The 24045-nt window shown below is 37.2% G+C and overlaps 1 protein-coding gene across 7 annotated transcripts in view; it reads right to left on the bottom strand.

Moving 5' to 3' along the window:
• LOC126188175 (protein NDRG3) overlaps nt 1–24045 on the bottom strand; it is a 491060-nt gene that overhangs the window by 16573 nt on the left and 450442 nt on the right. For 5 of the 7 annotated variants that reach the window (XM_049929694.1, XM_049929691.1, XM_049929689.1 and 2 more), the window contains one exon: nt 11414–11455. The exons of 1 other annotated variant lie outside the window; for it this stretch is intronic. In XM_049929694.1, the coding sequence (XP_049785651.1) occupies nt 11414–11455 (42 nt within the window). Of the gene's footprint in view, nt 1–11350; nt 11456–24045 lie in introns of all 7 variants that reach the window. One more of the 7 variants, XM_049929693.1, reaches the window with a different exon arrangement.

Genomic DNA, 24045 nt, shown 5'->3' on the forward strand with positions numbered 1-24045 from the left:
GTGGCTTATGTTGCTGGATCATGTAGAAAACGTGTCGTTATAAACAGATAATGTATTGGAGCTCTGCTTCTTTTTTTTTTAATTATTTCTCATTCTTTTTATCTTGATTCCAAATGTCTTATTTCCTTATCTCCTTTCAGAATTTAATCATCATTCCTCTCTTCAAATAAACTTTATTTATTACATCATTCTCTTTTTCCACTTAATTCTGTTGGGAATATTTTTCATTTCCATACAATGTTTGTACCAAAATGCATAATTCATTCTTGGTAGGCAATATGAAACAAAGACTCTGTTCTTGCTAAGTGATCTCATACTGGTAACTGCCTTTAATAATTTGATGGGTTGATGTAAGAAAGTGTACAACATATGGCAATGGACATGAACTGAAATAACAACAGGATCATAGGAATAGATTATTAGGACCTAACTGATCATATTCTGACAGATATTTCCATTTCTTTGCCAGTGAGGCATGTCACCCATTTCATTTTCTGTCTATTTCATTTCCAAGCATGAAGCTTTTCTAAACTTAAAAAGCTGTAGGCTAAGACTGAATGTCTTGTTTCCCGATTTAATCCACATTCAGTGGTGTCTGTTTTCAATACTGATTTTACTTACACACATGTCATTTGGAAGCAAAGCAAAAAGTTAATGTAATTTCTAGCTTCCATATATAACATGTAGTACTGCCAATAGACACAAGAGAAAGAACATGAAACTTTTACAGCACCCACTTGTTTGGAGGCCAAGGGGAGACAAAGATGAAGGGGGACGTGTCAGAGAGAGGAAGAGGCCAAGGACACAACTCTATAGCCAACATCTGTGAAAAGAGTTCAGAATGTCCCACCTTTGAGGGCAATCCAGCTTGGTTCCTTCCTCAAAGAAATGCATGAGCAGGGATTTTGTCATTTCTTTGACTGGGACAAATGTGAAACAACCAATTCATGGCTAGGATGAAGCTAACATCCACAGTCCCATTAATGGTATCATAAATGTATAGTTAACTCTCAAGATCCACTTTCGACTCTACTTCAATTGCATGGAATAAGTTTTATTCTTTTCTTTTTTGTGTACCAAACAGTGGATTATGTGCTTTACCAAGTTTATGGTCATGGAATGCTATTGCTTCTTTCTTGATACTGTTTATTAATTCTGTTGTGACACAATACTAATGTTATTACAAGCCCCTTGTTCATGCCAGCAAAGTCCAAGGGATGTTGACAGGTCACTTTGTCATCCTCTAATTTGCAGCATCATGCTGACATGGTATGGAATGGAAGGCTATGGGGTCAACAAACCACTTTCCCACACATACTGCCAACTTTGCAGACTGCATAACTGCTACTTCTCATTCAAATAGCTTCCCAATTGACATTATAAGGCTGAATGCATTAAATACCAACCTTGCCACCAAGGAAAAATTCTTTGTAGTACCATAAATCAAACCCAGGTCCTTTGGCATTTACAATAGTATTGGATGTGACATCAGCACAGGTGCATGGCCCTGTGTGTGTGTGTGTGTGTGTGTGTGTGTGTTGTTGTTGTTGTTGTTGTTGCTGCTGCTGCTTTTGGGGTTCAGTCCAAAGACTGGTTTGATGCACCTCTCAATGCTACTATATCCTGTGCAAGCTTCATCATCTCCAAAGAATTACTGCAACCTACATACTTCTGAATCTGGTTGCTGTATTCATCTCTTGGTCTCTCTCTATGATTTTTACCCCCTCCCTCCCCCTACTTTCCTCCAATACTAAATTGCTGGTCCCTTGATGTCTCAGAATGTGTCCTATCAACCGATCTCTTCTTTTGTTCACATTGCACAGTAAATTTCTTGTCTCCCTAATTTTATTCAGTACCTCCTCATTAGTTATGTGATCTATCCATTTAATCTTCAACATTCTCCTGTAGCACCACATTTCAAAGGCTTCTATTTTCTTTTTGTCTAAACTGTGTATCATCCACGTTTCACTTCCACGCATGGCTACACTCCAAACAAATACTTTCAGAAAAGACTTCCTAACAGTTAAATCTATATTTGATGTTAACAAATTTTGCTTCTTCAGAAATGCTTTTCTTACCACTACCGGTCTGCATTCATTATCCTCTGTACTTCAGCCATAATTAGTTATTTTGCTGCCCAAATAGCAAAACTCATCTACCACTTTAAGTGTCTCATTTCCTAATCTAATTCATAATTCTAATCTAATTACACAATTTAAACTGACTACATTCCATTATCCTTGTTTTGCTTTTCTTGATGTTCAACTTATCTCCTCCTTTCAGGAAAATGTCCATTTCATTTAACTGCTCTTCCAAGTCCTTTGCTGTCAATGACAGAACTACAGAGCCATCAGCAAACCGTGAGGTTTTTATTTCTTCTCTCTTAACTTCTACTCCTACTCAAAATTTTTCTTTGGTTTCCTTTGCAGCTTGTTCAATGTACACATTGAATAACATCAAGGATAGGCTAAAACGCTCTCTCACTACCTACTCAACCACTACTTCTCTTTCATGCACCTGGAGTCTTACAACTGTTCTCTGGTGGCTGTACAACTTGTAAATAGCCTTTCACTCCCTGTATTTTACCTCTGTTACCTTCAGAATTTCAAAGAGGGTATTCCAGTCAACATTGCCAAAAGCTTCCTCCAAGTCTACAAATGCTATAAACATAGGTTTGCCTTTCCTTAATCTATCTTCTAAGATAAGTCGTATGGTCAGTATTGCCTTGCATGTTCCTACATTCCTCCAGAATCCAAACTGATCTTCCCCAAGATTGGCTTCTACCAGTTTTTCCATTCTTCTGTAAAAAACTCATGTTAGTATTTTTTGCATGACTTATTAAATTGCTAGTTTGGTAATTTTCACACCTGTCAGCAACTACTTTCTTTGGAATTGGAATTATTAAATTCTTTTTGAAGTCAGAGGGTATTTTGCCTATCTCATACATCTTGTACACCAGATGGAAGAGTTTTGTGATGGCTGTCTCTCCAAAGGCTATTACTAGTTCTGACGAAATATTGTCTACTCCTGGGGCCTTGTTTTGACATATATCTTTCAGAGCTCTTCACATTTTTCTCACAGTACCGTATCTCCCTTCTCTTCTCTCTCTACATCCACTTCCCTTTCTATAATATTGCCTTGAAGTTTATCTCCCTTGTATGGACCTTCTATGTTCTCCTTCCATCTTCCCCTTCTTTGCTCAAGACTGGTTTTCCACCTGAGCCTTTGATATTCTTACAGCTGCTTTCTTTTCTCCAAAGGGCTCTTTAATTCTCCTATAGGTGGTATCTATACTTCCCTTAGTGATATGTGTTTCTATATCCTTACATTTATCCTCTTGCCATTCCTGCTTAGCCATTTTGCACTTTCTGTCAATCTCAGTTTTTAAACATTTGTATTTCCTTTTGCCTGCTTCACTTGCTGCATTTTTTTTTTATATCTTCTCCTTTCATTACTTAAATTCAGTATCTCTTGTGTTATCCAAGGTTTTCTACTACACCATATCTTTTAACCTATTTGATGCTCTGCTGCCTTCTCTATTTCATTTCTTAAAGCTGCCCTTTGTCCTCTACTGTATTTCTTTCCCCTGCTCTAGTTAACTATTGCCCTACACTCCCTCTGAAACTCTCAGCAACCTCTGGTTCTTTCAAATTATGCGGATCTTATCTCCTTAATTTAGTACCTTTTTCCAGTTTTTTTCAGTTTTAATCTACAGTTCACAACCAATAAATTGTGGCAAAAGTCCACATTTGCCCCTAGAAATGTCTTACAATTTAAAATCTGGATCCTAAATCTCTGTCTTACCATTATTCAATCAATCTGAAATCTTCCAGTGTCTCCAACTCCTCCCTCACACACAAACTTCTTTTATAAATCTCAAACCAAGTGTTAGCGATGATTCAATTATGCTCTGTGCAAAATTCTACCAGGCAGTTTCCTCTTGCATTCCTTTCCCCTAGGCCATATTCACCTGCTATTTTTCCTTCCCTTCCTGTTCCTACTATTGGATTCCACTCCCCCATCACAATTAAATTCCTGTCATCTCCTTTAACTATTTCAATAATTTCTTTTATATCATCATACATTTCTTCAACCTCTTCATCAGCTGCAGAGCTGGTTGGCATATAAACTCGTTCTATTGTGGTAGGCATGGGTTTCATATATATCTTAGCTATGATAATGCATACACTACACTGTTCATATTAGCTTAACCACATTCCTGTTTCCTTATTCATGATTAAATCCACTCCTGCATTACTCCTATTTGATTTTGTATTGAAAACCGTGTACTCACCTGACCAGAAGTCCTGTTCCTCCTGCAGCTACCAAATTTCACTAATCCCTGCTACATCTAATTTCAACCTATATGCACCTCTTTAAATTTTCTAGCCCACCTATCTGATCAAGGGTTCTAACATTCCACACCCCAATCTGTAGATTGCTAGTTTTGTTTCTCCTGATGACTACATCCTCCATAGTAGTCCCCACCCGGAGATCCAAATGGGGGGCTATTTTAGCCCTGGAACATTTTATCCAAGATGGTACCATCATCATTTAACCATACAGTAGAGCGGCATGCTGTTGGAAAAAATTTTGCTATAGTTTCCTCCTGCTTTCAGCCATTTACAGCACCAGCACAGCTTGGCTGTTTTAGTTGATGCTACAAAGCCAGTTCAGTCAATCGTCCCCATAGTCAGTCTTTTCTATGGTCTTAAGATATGGTGCCTTGTTTATTACACAGAAATTCAAAGATATGCAATCTATTGTTCATACTGTTTGCTTACCTTCAGTCATGACACAGTGCAAAGATATTGTGACAGAATTACTGAAATAATGAAATTAACATGTGGACACGTTGAATGGAGCTACAAGAGAAAATGCTGCAAATTGTCCTTTACATACAGCCAACTGCAGTCTCCATATAATGGTACCAATACAGAGCTTTATCCTCAAGATGCTTTACAGAGAAACTGATGACAGATGAGAACAGGACATCAATGTCTGGGGAATATATTTCAGGAAAGGAAGAAATGTTTTCCCTTAGTTTTTAGCACGCATGTGACCATGACTTAATTTGTAGCTGAAATTTTATATTGACATGGAACAACTGACTCAGCTTCAATGTCAGAGCAATCTGAAGATTTGTGCCAGCTACAATCCACTTTACAAGCATCTAATACCTGTGGCATTCATTATCTGCACAATGATTTTAATTGCATATGAGGATATCAGTCTGGAGCAAGCTAAAATTAGCCAAAATTTGAAAACTATCTTGTAGCATTTGTTTCATTTTCTTACTTTTACTCAGATGCTACTTGTTTCAAATTTTGAACCTTACTGGAATATAATGAGCCAAAACCAAGCAAAGAATTTCCATTTAAGTCTGAGTCTACTATAATAATGAAAGCTGGTTGTAGTTCTGTAGACCACAATACAAAAAGCACTGCAGAAGGTTTCTTATACATCAAGTAAACAACAACAGTTCTTTCTTTAATTTTTGTAACGGTCTAAGTAAATTTTTCTTCTAATTTGTAATTAATCCAATTTTATTTCTACACATGAATCTCAAAAGGAAAGAAGTATATTAAAAATAGAGAGAAATGAAAAAGTTGCCTGCAACAAGTAATTTTTTGAAGTACCAAAAATCAATTATGAGGCAGGAAAATAGATAAAGAGAAGAGAGAGTTACTGAAGAAGAAACGCGTATTCTGAAATGTACTGTCTCTACTCTAAATGGATGATACAGTGTTAAATATTATACAACTATTATTTCTAGATTATTTAGATATTCACACAACAAAGCATGCCGTCAGCCATTACTTTTTTAATTCAATTTAATTTGGTAGATTTTTGAGGTTGCTACAAATACACAAGGGTGAAAAATTCATGGGATAGCGATACGCACACATACAGGTGGTGGTAGTGTCAGATACGCAAGGTGCAACAGTGCAGCACATTGGTGGAGCTGTTATTTGTACTAAGGTAATCCTGTGAAAAGGTTTCTGGTGTGATTATGGCCACAGGACAGGAATTAGCAGACTGAACACAGGATGGTAGTTGGAGCTAGACATATGGACCTTCCATTCCAGAAATCATTAGGGAATTAAGTATTCCCAAATCCACAGCATCAAGTGTGTGTCAAGAATGCCACATTTCAGGCATTACCTCTCACCATGGACAACACAGTGCCCAACGGCCTTCACCTAATGACCGAGAGGAGCAGTGTTTGCATAAAGTTGTCAGGGCTAACAGACAAGCAACACTGTGTGAAATAACTGCAAGCAATCAATGTGGAACATATGACAGAGTGTCTTTTAGGACAGTGCAGCGAAATCTGGTGTTAATGGGCTGTGGTAGCAGACGACTGACATGAATGGCTTTTCTAACAGCATGACATCGTCCGCAGCAGCTCTCCTGGGCTTGTGACCCTATCAGTTGGACCCTAGGTGACAGGATAACTGTGGCCTGGTCAGATGAGCCCCAATTTCAGTTTGTAAGAGTGGGTGGTAGAGTTCGAGTGTGGCATTAATCCCATCAAGCCATGAACTCTAATTGTCAACAAGGCACTGTACAAGCTGGTGGTGGCGCCATAATGGTGGCAAGCTTTGTTTACATGGAGTGGTCCAACTGAAACAATCACTGACTGAAAATGGTTATGTTCAGCTACTTGGAGACTATTTCCAGCCACTTGTGGACTTCATGTTGCCAAACAACAATAGAATTTTTATGGGTGCTAGTCTGCCACATCACTGGGCCACAATTGTCTGCAGTTGGTTTGAAGAACATTCTGGACAATTCAAGCAAACGGTTTGCCCACCCAGATCACTCAACTTGAATCCCATCGAATATTTATGGGAAATAATCGAGAGGTCAGTTTGTGCACAATATCCTGTACTGCCATATCTTTTCTCAATTATGGATGGCTGTAGAGGCAGCATGGCTCAATATTTCTGCAGAGACTTCCAATGACTTGTTGAGTCCTTGCCATGTTGAGTTGCTGCACTATGCTGGAAGAAAGGAAGTCCGACACGATCTTATGAGGTATCCCATGACGTCTGTCACCTCATTGTAATGTCCTACATAAACCTTTGTGAACAAGAGATTCAATGTTTGCAGACTATTTGGCATTGAGTCTGTGAACCATCAAATTCCTTAACTTCTGATGTAAACATCCCTTTCATGATCTATGTGGAGCAAAACAGTCATTAAAGTCAAACTATTCAGTTCCCCCCTTATGTAAACATATTTTTTCTCTTCATAAAAGATATGATACAGAAATTTTATGCAAAACAACTGAAGTGAAAAAGTCTTAAACTGATCATCATAATTAATAGCTTATAAGGGATAGTAAAATGAAAACCGAATATCCGCACAATGGGACCATGGAATTGTCCCATTCAAAAGTAATCACCACACAAATTAATACATTTATACCACTGGGAGACGAGATGATCAATTCTTGTTTTGTAGAATGTGGTCAGTTGCTGATGGGTCCACAAGCCTACCCACTTTGCACTTCCTTGTCTGTCTGAAACTGATGTCAATGAAGGTCTTTCTTGAGGTCACTATAGATGTGAAAATCATACAGTGAATGATCAGTGTTGTACAGAGGATGTTGCAGTGCTTCCCTATCAAATCACTGAAGCATAACCTTCATCTGATTTGCAGTGTGGGGGTGGAAGTTATCATGCAACAGGATGATTCTGTCCAACAGCACTCTGACAGCCCGAGGGCAAGCGACACACGCAACCCACATCTCCCAAGCCAAAGAAATCCAAAGCCATTCACACCAGCTCCAGTAAGTTCATGACAACCTCCTTTTTTAACTGCAGACACCCTCTGCTCATCAAGATCCTTGAACAAGGAACCAGAATCAATGCACAGTGTTATGAGGAAACATTGCTGAAACCGAGATGTCCCATAAAGTCAAATCACCTAGGAATGCTGTTGGATGAAACCATCCTTGCACATGATAATGCCTGCCCTCAACACTGGCAATTGGAAGAAGTCTATGCTTCAGCGATTTGATTGGGAAACTCTGCAACATCCTCCATGCAGCTTGGTTCTTTCACCATGTGATTTTCACATCTCTGGTGACCTGAAGAAAGACATGGGTGGATGTCAGTTTCAGACAGATGAGGAGGTGCAACAGTGGGTGGTGTTGTAGGTCCATTAGCAGCTGACCGCATTCTATGAAACAGGAATTGATTGTCTCATCTCCAAATCGGATAAATGTCTTAATGCATATGGTGATTATTTCTTAAATGGAACCATTCCACGATCCTGTTGTGGCTAGTGTTCAATTTTCTTTTGACTGCCCCTCATAAAAAGCTTGAAAAATCAGTTGTCTGTATATTCACAGAAACTGTAAAATGGCTAGCTGGTACTTATCTTCATAAGACAAAATTCATAGTACTGCTGACAAAATTATAAAAACACTTACAGTAGAAAACAGTAAATCTAGCTTTTGGAATGTCTGGTGTATGTTCATTCCTCAGAAAAAAACATTGTTTATGGAAGGTTGGAGAGGGGTGAGAAGGGGGCAGAGAGGGGGGGGGGGGGGGGACAAACGCTGCCCCTCTCATCAACCTAGTGTTTGAGCAACCTGCCCCTAGATTGAAAGGGACAACATCTGTGCTACTCTCAAACTGGGACTTGAGTGACCTTCTCTTTTTTTGTAAAGATTCTCGAACTACTCTTTCTTTTCTCCCTGAAGAAGGAACATAGAAGTTACAGAAGTTGCCATTACTATCTCCTGCTTTAAATTTACCTATCAACGAAACTAGGCCTTTTGTCTCTTGAAAATAAGTACTGGCCAGCCATTCTGTCTCCATAATTTTAATAGTTTTCTCATCAAGCAAAATTTCTGTTCGATGCAAGGAGCTGCAAACTGATGGGGTAGGTGTTGTGGTTTAGTACATCATTATTGATATCATAATATTTGTACAAAAATTATTAAAAAACATCTCAATTACTACAAAATCTCCTAAATAATAACTAAAAAACACATGATTTGCCACTGAGATGATTTAGTAACTCCTCTGAAGTTAATAGGTGAACATTGATAGATAGATAGATAGATAGATAGATAGATAGAGAGAGAGAGAGAGAGAGAGAGAGAGAGAGAGAATTTCATGTCTATTTTATGTATAACTACATATCTCAATAATTCTAAACATTTTTGTACACACAAATATTACTTTCTAAAGAAAACACACATATACACAAAGAAGTTGCAATCTTTTGTTAAGATAGGGAAACTTATTATTAATTACAACACGAATGAGCTATTTTGTAGCAGAAGTAAAATAATAAGCCATTACTACTACAAGGATGCGCTATTAAAAGGAAAGGAATTCTTTCATATCCATTTAAAGCAATGAAACTGTGAAATATCACACTAAAGCATAAGAGTGACTGTAGCATTCTACTTCATGAGCAGCTACATTAAAATTAAAAGCAATAAAATGAAAAAGAAAAGTATCACCCATCAACATGCAGCTATAGTAAATTATAACTACCCTTCAACTTTTGTGGCAGGAACACCAAGTGATTGTCAGTATTCTCTCTTTTATTTTCCATGCTGTACTTCAAATTATAGTAAACACAAAATATGAAAGATCAAGGAAGGTATAGCAAAAGTGAATAAAAATGGAATGGTTTCCTACAGATAAATTTAAACACATGAAAGAAACAAAAAATGTCTGCAGTATGTGAACTGTTGTTGGAACTTTCATTATTGCTTACAGTGTCAATGAGTTTGATAACCAGTTTGTTACTATGCAGCTCACTATTGGTCACTGTCACTCATATTCTTCAAATGTGGTTATAATTAATATTATCATTCAGGTATATTGAGAAGAACAACAGAATTTGGATCTACTAACTACTGCCTCAAACTCTTAATTGAGACCCATAAGAAACAAAAAACATACATTACATCTCAGTTAACTTAATTCTCTTTCAAAAGCTGTAATCCAGTGCCTGTGATGAAGGTCACTGGTTTGATAATGCCATTTGAAACTCTGTTTGTGTAATGACTCATTGTCTAAGTGCCTCATTGTCTTTTTGTTGTGCTTGCTGCTTTGAAAGCAATGTTGTCGTGGAGGAGCAGGATTGCAACAGCAGAATGTTAAGTAACCCAAATTGCAGTGGCAAACTCAAATATTAGAACATTTACTTACACACTGTTGTTACAGATAATATCCATAGGTCATGACTCCCAGACTTAATGGATCTCACCCATTCAAAACTGAAGTTCCACGCTTATCTTAGCACTTTTGAGAAATCAGACAAACATGAAAAGCATTCTTTTTTCTTCTGCAAAATGTGTTATTACCTTTCATGAATGTAAAAACTATTTCTAGAAACCAGAAAACTACCAGCACAGTTAGGACATTATCGTATAAAGAAATGGTTCTCATAGAACATGCTTACAAGTATACACACATACATGGACTCTTCAAGTTTGCTTATAATGTTGCATCCAAAGAAGTCAAGGAAGTTCTCTAAAGAATGAATTTATATATTGATTGTTGCCATAAATGGAGGGCTTAAGAAGAATTGTAGAGCTCTGACTGTAGTTACCCAGGCTGGCAGGTGAAATATGTCAAAATAATGACTTGCTGGCAGTAAAGCTTATAAGAATGGTTTGTACCACTAGCTTCACCAAGTCAGCCCATAATAGTATAGTTTGGTGCAAATCAAAATGTTGGAAATTACAATGCTTCTCTTATACAGCACACAATGTAAGCAACATATAGTCTGGCCTGATCAAGTGAAAAGCCTATTCCTCCCAATATTTTCAATCATTTGACATATCTATTCTGTGGCAATATTATTCTCCATACTCTTTCTAATAATATGTTGTTGACAGATATGTATTCAGTAAGAACTCCCAAAAATATTATTTGTCGTATTTTCTGCTAACTCCTCTTATGTCGTCATGTATTGGCATTCTTTCCATTTATTGTGTCTTTTTGGTTTCACTATAGTTTCCCTACTCTTGATTACACTATATTCTTTCTTTTTTTTCAGTACAACATTTTAATGAACTTATAATCAGAAATCTTAATGAACTTATATTTGGAAATTTTGAATAACTTGTGGATTCATGCATATTCTCTGATTATGATTCATGTCCCAATTCCTGACAAAGGGCATCATGAATACAATGTTTTGGGATTGCACCAACAACCAAACAGTGTTCCTGCCATCTGGATTATTATTTGAATTACTTATGACAATATTTATCTGTGTTTATTACTGATCACTTCAATCAATTTTCACACCAATAAGTCTGGTCATGAGTATCATGCATGGTCAAACAATCAGTATAACAGTCACTTACATTGTGTCCCCAAGTGGTATTATCTTGGCTTGGTCAGACACATCATTTGCTAATTACATTTACCTGCAGGCTGTGTTGAAGAAGTCTTCCGGGATAGTCTCACAGCTTAAACGAGAGAGGAAACAAAAAAAAAAGTGGTCAACACAAAATAATATGAGAAATCATAAATCTACATTATGCAACTATCAAAAGATGCAAGATCATTGTTAAGCAAATTTACAACTAAACTGAAACTAAAATGCAAAATAACAGTCAAATGTTAGAAACTTAAACATTTTATAGTTATTAGGCAGTAAAGCTTTGTATTACAGACTCAGCAGCTAAAAAAATGCTCAGTAGCAATATGAGTGATGAGCTGAAGCAAGCTTAACACACCTAACATTGGAACAAAGTGGGTGTATACAAGGATAACAGACAAAGAAAGCAAACTAACAACAGGTTTGAATTTCATATTACTCACCATCTATTCACATTTATGTTCATGGAATGGAGTGAAAGAGTTCTGGTACTGTTGAAGAAAAAAAGCTGAGAGCCATTCCAGGGGAAAAAGGCACAATACACTACAGTTCAGCTCATAACATTCTGGTGTATTGGCAGTACTGGTGAAATATTTGAAAAATACAAACTTGACATACAAACAGAGAAAAAAGAAGCTTCTGAGCTTGATATGCTGGAAGAATGGGCAAATATCCCTTATGAAAGAAAGCTGTGTTGATATCTTCACTGAAACACACATAATTATGCATGTCACTGAATTTGAGCCACGGAGGAGAGATATCCAGTGAATTCATGGTATTAAATGTAGCTTTTTTGTTACAATTTAAGATAAAGAGTTTATGCAACTGTTTAGTTTTAGTAGGAGCTAAACACAAAAGCTGCCACAAAGTGCATGTATTCAACTGCACTTTGTAGTCCTCACAATTCGAGACCCTTTTAACTCAACTCAATTCTTTTTATTTAAATCATACTATGTCAGTATCCTTGAAAGAAAGTTAAGAAATTAATTTAAATGCTCCTAGATGTAACTGTTCAATTACAAGGAGATACTGATTCATAACTACTATTTTTGACACATCAAAGGACTGTTACATACAGTCACTTACATTACTATTTGCAGCAGACTGGAAATGAATGTCTATGTACATAGCATCTACATCTACATATACATATGTACTCCACAAGCCACTATATAGAGTGTGGCGGAGAGTACCCTGAATCACTACTAGCCATTCCGTTTCCTGTTCCACTCGCAAATGGAGCAGGGGAAAACAACTGTCTATATACCTTCGTACAAGCCCTAATTTCTCTTATCCTATCTCCATGGTCCTTACATGATATACAGGGTGTTACAAAAAGGTATGGCCTAACTTTCAGGAAACATTCCTCACGGACAAATAAAGAAAAGATGTTATGTGGCCATGTGTCCGGAAACGCTTAATTTCCATGTTAGAGCTCATTTTAGTTTTGTCCACCTACGCTCAATGGAGCACGTTATCATGGTTTCATACGGGATAATCTACCTGTGCTGCTAGAACATGTGCCTTTACAAGTACAACACAACATGTGGTTCATGCGCGATGGAGCTCCTGCACATTTCAGTAGAAATATTCGTACGCTTCTCAACAACAGATTCGGTGACCGATGGATTGGTAGAGGCGGAGCAATTCCATGGTCTCCACGCTCTCCTGACCTCAACCCTCTTGACTTTCATTTATGGGGGCATTTGAAAGCTCTTGTCTATGCAACCCCAGTACCAAATGTAGAGACTCTTCGTGCTCGTGATACAATACGCTGTGATACGGCTGTGATACAATACGCCATTCTCCAGGGTTGCATCAGAGCATCAGGGATTCTATGCGATGGAGGGTGGATGCATGTATCCTCGCTAATGGAGGACATTTTGAACATTTCCTGTAACAAAGTGTTTGAAGTCACGCAGGTACGTACTGTTGCTGTGTGTTTCCATTCCATGATTAATGTGATTTGAAGAGAAGTAATAAAATGAGCTCTAACATGGAAAGTAAGTGTTTCCAGACACATGTCCACATAACAAATTTCTTTCTTTGTGTGTGAGGAATGTTTCCTGAAGGTTTGGCCGTACCTTTTTGTAACACCCTGTATACAATGGCAACAGTGGAATCATTGTGCAGTCAGCTTAAAATGCTGATTATCTAAATTTTCTCAACAGTATCCTCTGAAAAGAATGTCATTCTCCCTCCAGTATCTCCCACTTGATTTCATGAAGCATCACCTTAATGCTTGCTTGTTGATCGAATCTACTGGTAATAAATCCAGCAACCCACCCTTGAATTGATTTGCTGTCTTTTTTTAATCTGACCTTCTGGGGGTCGTAAACACCCAAATAGTATTCAATACTGGGTACCTTCAGTACTGCCATACAGAGTAACATTGTTCAGTAGCATCCCTAGAGCTCAAAGAATTTTAACTTTGAAAAAAATGCTCACAAAATACTGTAAGTAATCCCATAACCAAAGAAAATCTTCATAAAAACTTTAAAGCTTTGCAGTAATGTGCTAATACATACTGTGTGCTACACAATTATGCTGAAGGGTACTCCATTTTTTATTGGTAATCCAGTTCTCTGATGCAATTTCATCATCACAGTCACTGACAAGGCATCTATTGTCCAAATTAAGTGGAAGACCCTTCTTGCAAGGAACCATCCTAGCATTGGTATATGCAAAACTTAGAATAGTAGCTTGTAATTTATAAAATAGTCTCTTCATTAATGAGCAAGGTATTTTACTGTTGCATTTCCAAACTTATCTATTGATAACTACAGGTACTTCAACATATTTCTTCAGCTATGATATGATGACAACATGTTCTGCCCATTACGCGGGTCTATCACTGCAAGTTCAGCATTCTCCAATCCTTTCATATTCACGCCATCCTTTCCATAGTTGTATGTGATGCAGTTATACTATGTCGTCGGTTATCTGGTATATTCTTTTTTCTTTGCTCCTCTTCCCAATCACCATTCCTTCTACTAAATACTTCATTATGTGATCTCTTGTCATCTACTGTCTAATCCAATCTCTTTTCCTCCTCATAACTGTTCCCAGTATCTGCTTTTCTCATTCACCCTGTGTAAAACTACCTTATCCTTTATTTTATCTGTCTGTTTCACACTCATTATTGTCCAAACTGACATCTCAAAAGCCTCTAAGCATTTCTCATCTCTCCTTCACAGTGTTCTTTTTTGGCATCACAGAGGGAAACACTCCATTTAATTAATTGTTTTCCTAACTGTTTATTTAATGGACCACAGACAGTACTTCTCCTCCTGTAAAACTTTTCTTTTGCAGTAGCTATCCATGTTTTTATATATCCTGTTTACATGTCATGTTACCCGCTATTTATCATCACAGGTACCTGTACTTCTAGATTTGTTCCAATGACTCATCACAAGTTTTAATTTTTATCTTCCTTGATTGCTTTGGGAAAAAAACAAAAAAAACAAAAACAAAAACAAAAAAAAAACAAAAAAAAACATTGTCTTGGCTGTTTTCATATTTATCTTCATTCCATATTTCTTATTGCTGGGGTCCATTCTTTTAACATATTGTTAACTGCCTTTCCATTTTCACTTAGTTATACCACGTCACAGCAAATCTGAAACATCTGATTATCCTCTCTGCAGCTGTCAGACACTCTTTTGTTGGAAGCTGTTTTTAACTAAACTATCTAAATATACAAGGTCTGTTCAAAATATTCTGGAACTTTTTCCATAAATTTTTTCTACACTTACCTTTTACTTATTGTGCATGGTCTCCTTCAAAATATTCTCCTCCACAACTGATACACTGCTCCCAATGCTATTTACACTTCTGGAAGCAGTCTCAGCATGTTTCCCGCTGGATCGCGCAAAGCTCTGTCTGTGAATTTTCTTTCATCTGCGAATTTTCTTTCATCTTGTCTATTGTTGCAAAGCTTTGTCCTTTCAATGGGGTTTTCAACTTTGGAAATAAAAAAAAGTCTGCAGGGGCCAGGTCTGGAGAGTACGGAGGATGAGGTACCACAGTGATTTCATTTTCTGTGCGACAGTCACGCTCAAACAGGGATGATTGTGCAGGTGCATTATCATGATGCAAGAGTCATGAATTGTCTCACCACATTTCAGGTCATTTCCTTCTCACATTTTCTTGCAGGTGTCGCAATGCATCCTAATAGTACCACTGATTAACATTTTGTCCCTGTGGCATGAATTCCTGATGAGCTAATCACCCAAAAGTCAAAGAAAACTTCGACATTTGACCTGACCTGGAGCTTTTTTCTGTCTTGGAGAACCTTTCCTGACCCACTATGAAGATTGAACCTTGGTCTCAACATCATAACCGTAGACTCCACATCTGATGACCAGTCATGACTCTCTAAAGGAACATATCTTTCTGTGATCCAAAAGCTCTTCACAGATTGCAAGGTGAAGATATTTCTGGTCTTGACTCATGAGCCTTGGGAGGAACTTGGAGGCAACATGATGCATTCCAGATAGTCAGTCTGTGATTGACATCCCTGACATGAGCATCTTCAATACATGTCAAAGGGCGTCCTGAATTAGGGTCATCTTTAACTTCCATCTGGCCATTTTTAAACCATGTGAACCATTCATAACACTGGGTATGGCTTAAGCACTCATCACCATACGCTTCCTGCATCATTTGGTGCATCTCTGTAAATTTTTTATTGAGTTTCATGCAAAATTTAATGCAGACGCATTGCTCCTCTCTTTCTGCCATCTCGAAATTCTCAAACTATGTGACACAACATTCTACTCAATACAACAATGAACAATAACTAACAGACATAGAACAATGAAACTTCCTGTAGTTACACATTAAACAAAAGCATGTGCAGGGATGCTGACTGCATTTCACTTCAACACACCCTTGGTACGAAATCACGAATGTTCTGGAATTTTTTGAACAGATCTCATATGTGAGCAGAGTATGCAAAAGAGCTCCCTTCCAATTTTTAAGCCTTATGTCATCTTATCTCCCACTCTTACTTGTACTTGCTGTGCCACATATAGATTACCTATCAGTCCCTTTTCTTTCCAGTTAACCTGAATCTTCTGGATATCTAAAAGTTTAGTCCACCAAACTCTATAAAAGGTTTTTTTTTTTTCCAAGTCAACTAGAACTCCACAAACTTCTCTACCTGTTCTAGGTATCTTCTCCCAATTATTCAATCCAGCAGCATTTCCTGTACCTTTGCTTGTTCTGTAGCTGAATTGTTCTTCTGCCAGTTCTCTATCATTTCTAAGTTGCAATTGTCTACTCATTATTCTTAGTAGAATGAGATATCAGACACATTGACCTATATTCTATACTTTGTGTGGCATTAGTTTTCTTTAGCATTGGCACCATCAATTTTTTCTGTGAAGTAATCTAGCTACTCAGCTCCCTCATAGACAATATTGTACAAATTTAGTACTTCCATCTCTCCTTGGCCTCTAGCTTTGATGAGTTCAGTTGGATACCAGCTTCACAGAACACATAAAAATAATTTAGAAATGCCTTTATACTTTCCAATGGAACAGAAAAATCTTCCACACTGTACAGTTAACAACCACATTAATAACTCAATAAACCTAATTATGCTTAAAACTTTATAATGTAATAATGTCAGAAGCTTCTTCAGCTACAAAGCACTAGTTCTACAAGTCATAAAACATTTGCAGCAGCTCTTCTTGATGTCAGATACTGAGTTTATAGTAGAAACTTTCTAAAATTGGAAGTATTCTGCCTTTGAAATGGTAAAGGATTAATTCACAGTGGTTATTAATAGCCGTTTTACAAATCTCATAAGTTACAGTATATTGGTTGGCGGTCTATTGGTAAATCACATGCCTGCAAACCAAGAGGTCACTGGATTGAATCTCAGTCAGACCAAGGATTCTCAGTTTTTGTTTTAACCTAGCCTTTGCCTTTCAACAGTGTGAGGAGCTGCCAGAAACAACATGTGGTTTGGATTCCATGTTAAACTGTAGGTCCCTTTTCCTGACTCAATGGCCTGATGCAAACTTTTCTATTGGATGCCACTTTGGTGACTTCATGTCCCTAACTTACCATGGTTAGGGACATGAAAGTCGCCAAAATGGCATCCAATAGGAAGATTTATATGAGGCCATTGAGTCACACAGAATTATTTGTTTTTGCAGGTTACAGTTTCATTATAGGATATCATGCAAGCAATTAGTTCTTTTATAGTTCTGTCTTTAACATAACTTTTCAATATTATTCATCTTTTCCTATGCAGTGTTAGTATTTTCAGTTCAAAAAATTTGCTACACTCAGTTCCACTTAAATCTGTTTTAAATTTTCCAGTCCTTGCTTATTCATATGATACCTTCCAATTTCAATTAACTATGCTGTAATGTCTTAGACCATATCTCACAACACATCATTTCCTCTGATAAAGATTTACACACACTTCTTTCACTGATGTGTATTCTGGTTCCTCTTTATTTTGCATTTTATCTGTCTGGTTAATTTTTAACAACTTGTTACAGCACTGTATTTCATGTAGTTCTGGTTTCTTCTTTATTTTTCCATGGTCCATAGTTCATTTCAACCTTGTGTTTCACTGCAAGCACCATCCTACAGGATTTATCTCAATTCCATTTCAACTTTTAATGCTAGTACAGCTCTCCTGTTGAAAAAATGCTTTCTTCACTAATTCACTCTGTTTCAGATGTTTTCCTTGCTTTGACTATACTGAAAAATCTGGTTTCCTCAATAGCACAACTCTTTCAATACTTCTGATATGTCTTGCCTTGGTTTAACAAGTTGCTCATTTTCATTTGTACCTGTTTTTCAGCATTTTTGATTGGTCAGTATTTATCCTTAATACAAAATCTGTGCTAAATTCCCCACAGGGTAGCCTGTAACCCCTGGAGGGTGTGTCCCCAGGTGGCAGATAGGGGAATGCCTCCCAGATGTGGGTGGTAGTAGGGAAATCAAATACTTCTTGCAGACCAACAGGCTCAGCAGCATCTGATCCACAGTGGGCGGCTGCTAACAGCGTCTGTCTCCAAGTTAGGAGTGGCTGACATTTTGGCAGAATGCAATGGAATACCACGCTGACAGAATTCCTAGATAGAGAACCACATGGAAGGATACATTCATTTCTAAATGTTCCGGAGTTTTAAATAGTTCCCCAATTGGATCTCGGGGGGGGGGGGGGGGGGGCAGTTCTGAATGTATCCATGTTAAAGACGAACATAAGGAAGAAAATTAATATTGGAGCTGGATTGTTTGAAGTATATATGAAGCAGGAAAATTAGCAAATGTTATCCAAGTAATGACACAACTAAGTATTGATATATGTGGTAAAGCAGAAACTTGGTGGCCTGAAAGTGGAATGTGTTCTACAGCTGGATGTACAGTATTTTATTCTGGGAATCAGGACTGAAATCATAGAAGAGGAGTGGGCATTATTGTCTCAGAGCGCTATTCCAAGAGCGTTACGGATTTTGTGCCACTTTTCAATTGAGTTGCCTCGTTAAAACTCAGTGCCAAACCCGTTAACCTCAATATTATTCAAGTATATGCTCCAACTGCAGATGCAGATGAACAAGAAGTGGACTCTTTCTATGACCATGTCAGAAGTGTTTGCCCTTAAAAAACATCACAAAATTAATATAATAATGGGAGATTTCAATTCCAAGCCAGGAAATGGCAGATGTGAGGACCTCGTATGTCCTTTTGGTTTAGGAACACGAAACAAGAGAGGTGATCGTCTGCTACAATTCTGCTAAGAAGGAAACATGAAAGTCACCAGTACATGGTTCAAATTACCACCATGACGGCTTTATACATGGAAATCTCCAGCTGACAACAAAGACAACATAGTCCATAACCAGATAAAATATAGTCTAATTAATAAGCATTTTGGAACTTCAGTTACAAGAGCACCCACTTATCCTGGAGCAGATGTTCCATCTGACCATAAACTACTAATAGCTTCTCTCTCTCTCTCTTTTTTTTAAAAAAACCTTGTAAAACACAAAAAACCAATTCAAACAGCCTGAACTAAGAAGCGAAGTTAGCAAGGACATCAACTATAAAATAGTGACAATGAAACCTCCAATTGACCAAGAAAACAGTACCAGAGTATGGAAAGAAATGAAAAACATTGTGCTAACCACTGCTCAAGAAGCAATAGGACATAAAACAAGAGATCAAAAACAGAAATGGATGATGATGAAATTCTTCCATTGATGCATGAATGGCAAAGGTATAAAGCCCAATTAGATCAAACTAAGTACAATCATATCCAGAAACTCATAAGATCAAAGATCAGAACAGCAAAAAATGAATTGCTACAACATAAATGTGAAGAAATTGAAAGCTTGCAAGCTTCACATGACGATTTTAACCTACATAAAAAGTTAAAAGAAACTGCTGGGATGTAGAGAAGAAAAAACCTCTCCTTACTAACCAAAAAAATAATACAATAGTTCTAGACACAATTGAGAAGAAAGAGATATCAGAAGACTACACTAAGAACCTCTTTTCAGATTATAGACAGATTATAGACCAAATGTTGAGATTTCTACAAATAATAATTTAACAGTATTTCCAATCATGAAAGAAGAAATCAAGAATGCCATCAAAAACTCAAAAATCAATAAAGCCACAGGGCCTGATGAAATTCCAATTGAACTTATTAAACTCCTTGATGAAGAAGGTATCAAAGTCTTACACAAACTGTTTAACAAAATTTACGACACTATATTCATTACCCTGATGAATGGCTATTATCAACTTTCATTCTCTTACCAAAGAAGAGGAATGCGAGAAAATGTGAAGATCACAGACTCATTAGTCTTATGAGCCATTCTCTGAAACTATTTCTGAGAGCCATCCATCAATGGTTATGTGAAAAATGTGAGAAATTCATTAGTGAGACACAGTTTGGATTTAGGAAAGGCTTAGGTACAAGAGAAGCAATAGTCACAATACAAGTTCTAGTACAAAACTGCTATGATCAGGGTAAAAATGTATACTTCTGTTTTATTGACTACAAAAAAGGATTTGATAGAGTACAATATCATATACTCATGGAAATTCTCAAAAGAATTGATATAGATGGGAAAGATATCCACTGTATAGAGAATTTATATTGGAATCAGACAGCACAGGTTAAATTTGATAATGAGGTCACAGATATGGTCAATATATGTAGAGGAGTCTGACAAGGATGCATAATGTCACCCTTGTTATTTAACTTATACTCTGAGAATATTTTTCAGGAGGCACTTGATGAAGTAGAAAAAGGCATAAAGGTTAACGGATTGTATATCAACAACATTCACTATGCTGATGACACGGTATTGATAGCTGATAATTTAGATGACCTTCAACAAATCATCATCATAGTAGCAAATTACAGCAGTACTCTAGGTCTAAACGTTAACATCAAAAAGACTAATTTTATGATTGTCACATGAGAGTCAGACTCATTTAAAGATGCAAATCTATGATTTCAAGGGTCTGTTATACAAAGAGTCAACAAGTTCAAATACCTTGGAACCTAGCTTTGTGAAGACTGGCAAACAGACTTGAAAATAAAATGTCGCATAGAGAACCCCCGAAACACCTTCATAAAATTTAAGAATATTCTTACAAGCACAGACCTAGACCTAAACCTTAGAGTCTGATTTGTAAAATGCTACATCTTGCCTGTGCTCCTACATGGCTCTGAAAGACAACAATGAAGACATTAGAGGCCTTTGAAATGTGGATTTATTACAAGATGCTTAAAATACTGTGGACTGCAAGAATAATAAACACTGAAGTACTGGAAAGAATGAACAAGCAGCAAGAAATGTTGACAGTGCTTAAAAGAAGAAAAACTGCATACCTAAGACATATAGTATGGAACACCAAATATATGCTTTCTGCAGTTGATAATAGAAGGAAAAATGGAAGGGGAAAGAAGACAAGGGCGAAGAAGAACATCATGGTTGGACAATATAAAGCAGTGGACAGGACTATGAAGCATATACCAGCTATTACATACTGCAATTCACAAAAGAAAGATGCAACATGTTGCCAACATCCACTGATAGATAAGCAGCAGGAGAAGAAGAAGTGCTACATTCAGAAATTCTTCTAAGTCATCTTCCCTTTCTTTTAGCTGGAAGAGTCTGTTGTATCCATGGTCATCTATAGAAATTAAATTTATGTAAATGGTTGGTCATTTTTAGACATGTAATGCCACAAGAACTAAATTTTATAGATGACACAAAAAACTTATTATATCCCAGAGATTTGATGGTTATCCACTCATCTCTAGAAGTGCCTGAGAATTCTGTAATTAATAAAAATTCTAAATTCTGTACTACAGATTCTGATTGGGGAGGGAGGGTGAGGGTGGCAAGAGCTCCCTTGTATCTTGCATCAACATAAAACTTACAATTTTATTTCCTTTTTTCACTGTCCAATCATCAAATGTGGTCAACTGCAGTGTCAATGAGCTGCAACCTCAGATTATAATTTTTTAAACATAAACTTGCCTATACTCATTTTACCACATTCATTACTTGTCTGTCTGATTAACTCTCATTCTTCTCAAGATTTCACCAATTTTATTTCATCTTACAATGACAGGAATTTTTTGTGACTTATTAATAGTTATCAAGTTCCTCTACTTTTTCTTTTTCTTTTCTATACATTATGCGATCATCACTGTGCAAGTGAAAGGTTGAGATTGAGTGCTTGAAATTATTCAGACTGGAATTCCCAGTAATGTAGTTTTTAATATTACTGCAGTTATTCAGCATCCATGTCACCTAAAAACTGATGATAGATATATCAAATAAAATCAAAAGTTGGTGCCCACCCCATATTCAGCAAATAATATTCTATAAAAAGCTGAAGTGAAATGGAAATAACAATGAACAATTTTTACTTACATGGAGTGTGAGCTTCCTGTGTACAGGCATACTTAATATATATATATATATATATATATATATATATATATATATATATATATATATATATATATATATATATATATATATATATATATTTAAAAAGAAAGATGATGAGACTTACCCAACAAAAGCGCTGGCAGGTCGATAGACACACAAATAAACACAAACATACACACAAAACTCTAGCTTTCGCAACCAATGGTTGCCTCGTCAGGAAAGAGGGAAGGAGAAGGAAAGACAAAAGGATTGGGTTTTAAGGGAGAGGGTAAGGAGTCATTCCAATCCCGGGAGCGGAAAGACTTACCTTAGGGGGAAAAAAGGACAGGTTTACACTCGCACACACACACATATCCATCCACACATACACAGACACAAGCAGGTCTGTGTATGTGTGGATGGATATGTGTGTGTGTGCGAGTGTAAACCTGTCCTTTTTTCCCCCTAAGGTAAGTCTTTCCGCTCCCGGGATTGGAATGACTCCTTACCCTCTCCCTTAAAACCCAATCCTTTTGTCTTTCCTTCTCCTTCCCTCTTTCCTGACGAGGCAACCATTGGTTGCGAAAGCTAGAGTTTTGTGTGTATGTTTGTGTTTATTTGTGTGTCTATCGACCTGCCAGCGCTTTTGTTGGGTAAGTCTCATCATCTTTCTTTTTAAATATATTTTCCCACGTGGAATATTTCCCTCTATTATATTCATATATATATATATATATATATATATATATATATATATATAGTGTATTGTTGTACAGGATCATTAAGAGACCAAGGAAGAAATTTAGCAGAGTGTGCCTGGTGCTAGTTCTGTACTTCACCAGGGATGCATTTTCAGGTATTTCCACTGATTCTCAGCTCACCTTGGTTGCAGCTAATGACACAGGCATGTGAGAGTTTTGCTTACTCTGCATGTGTGCAATGCCATTTTACTGTCATTGGATTTGAACAACAAGCTCACGTGCATGTGGAGAATGGGGGAAACAGCTCACTACTGTGAAGAGGTGTGGGAAGAAGTATTTTTTGCCCCTGGATCAGTGCTGACAAAACACGCATTATTTACTGCTTACTTCTTATGCCTTTGCTACACACTGATAGATTGCAAACATTGCTAGTAGGTGACAAAAGGTTCCAATTTAAACAATAGCAGCACAGGCCACAACTTTGTGAATGAACCAGTTATCTGTTGACAGTTCACACATAAAGTTCTGTGCTAGCTGTTTGTTGATTTTGTCATAAGGAAAGAAACAATATTCATGACATATAAATAAATATAAACAGCTAAACCCAGGATGAATATAAAATGAATGTACTCTCAAAAACACGTTTTGAGGCATAATTTGTTGGGATTATATGTCAGGAAAGAGGTGCCATTCATATCAGTGTGTTACTCCATGAAAGTTAATATCATGGAATACTATAGTTCTAGCTGCCGCATCACATGATAAGGCAACCCACGAGCTTAGGTGAGTACCTGAATCCATCCCATGGATCATCAAACATCGCGCATGTCTGCCCTAAACCACATTATGAATTCCTAACAGCTCCTTTTTAGATTCCCCTTATAGACTTAGGAATGACTACTACCATGAAGCCACATGGGATTAGCCGAGCGGTCTAAGGCGCTGCAGTCACGGGCTGTGTGACTGGTCCCGGCGGAGGTTCGAGTCCTCCCTCGGGCATGGGTGTGTGTGTTTGTCCTTAGGATAATTTAGGTTAAGTAGTGTGTAAG

This window comes from Schistocerca cancellata, chromosome 5, assembly GCF_023864275.1.
Source record: "Schistocerca cancellata isolate TAMUIC-IGC-003103 chromosome 5, iqSchCanc2.1, whole genome shotgun sequence".
NCBI lineage: Eukaryota > Metazoa > Arthropoda > Insecta > Orthoptera > Acrididae > Schistocerca > Schistocerca cancellata.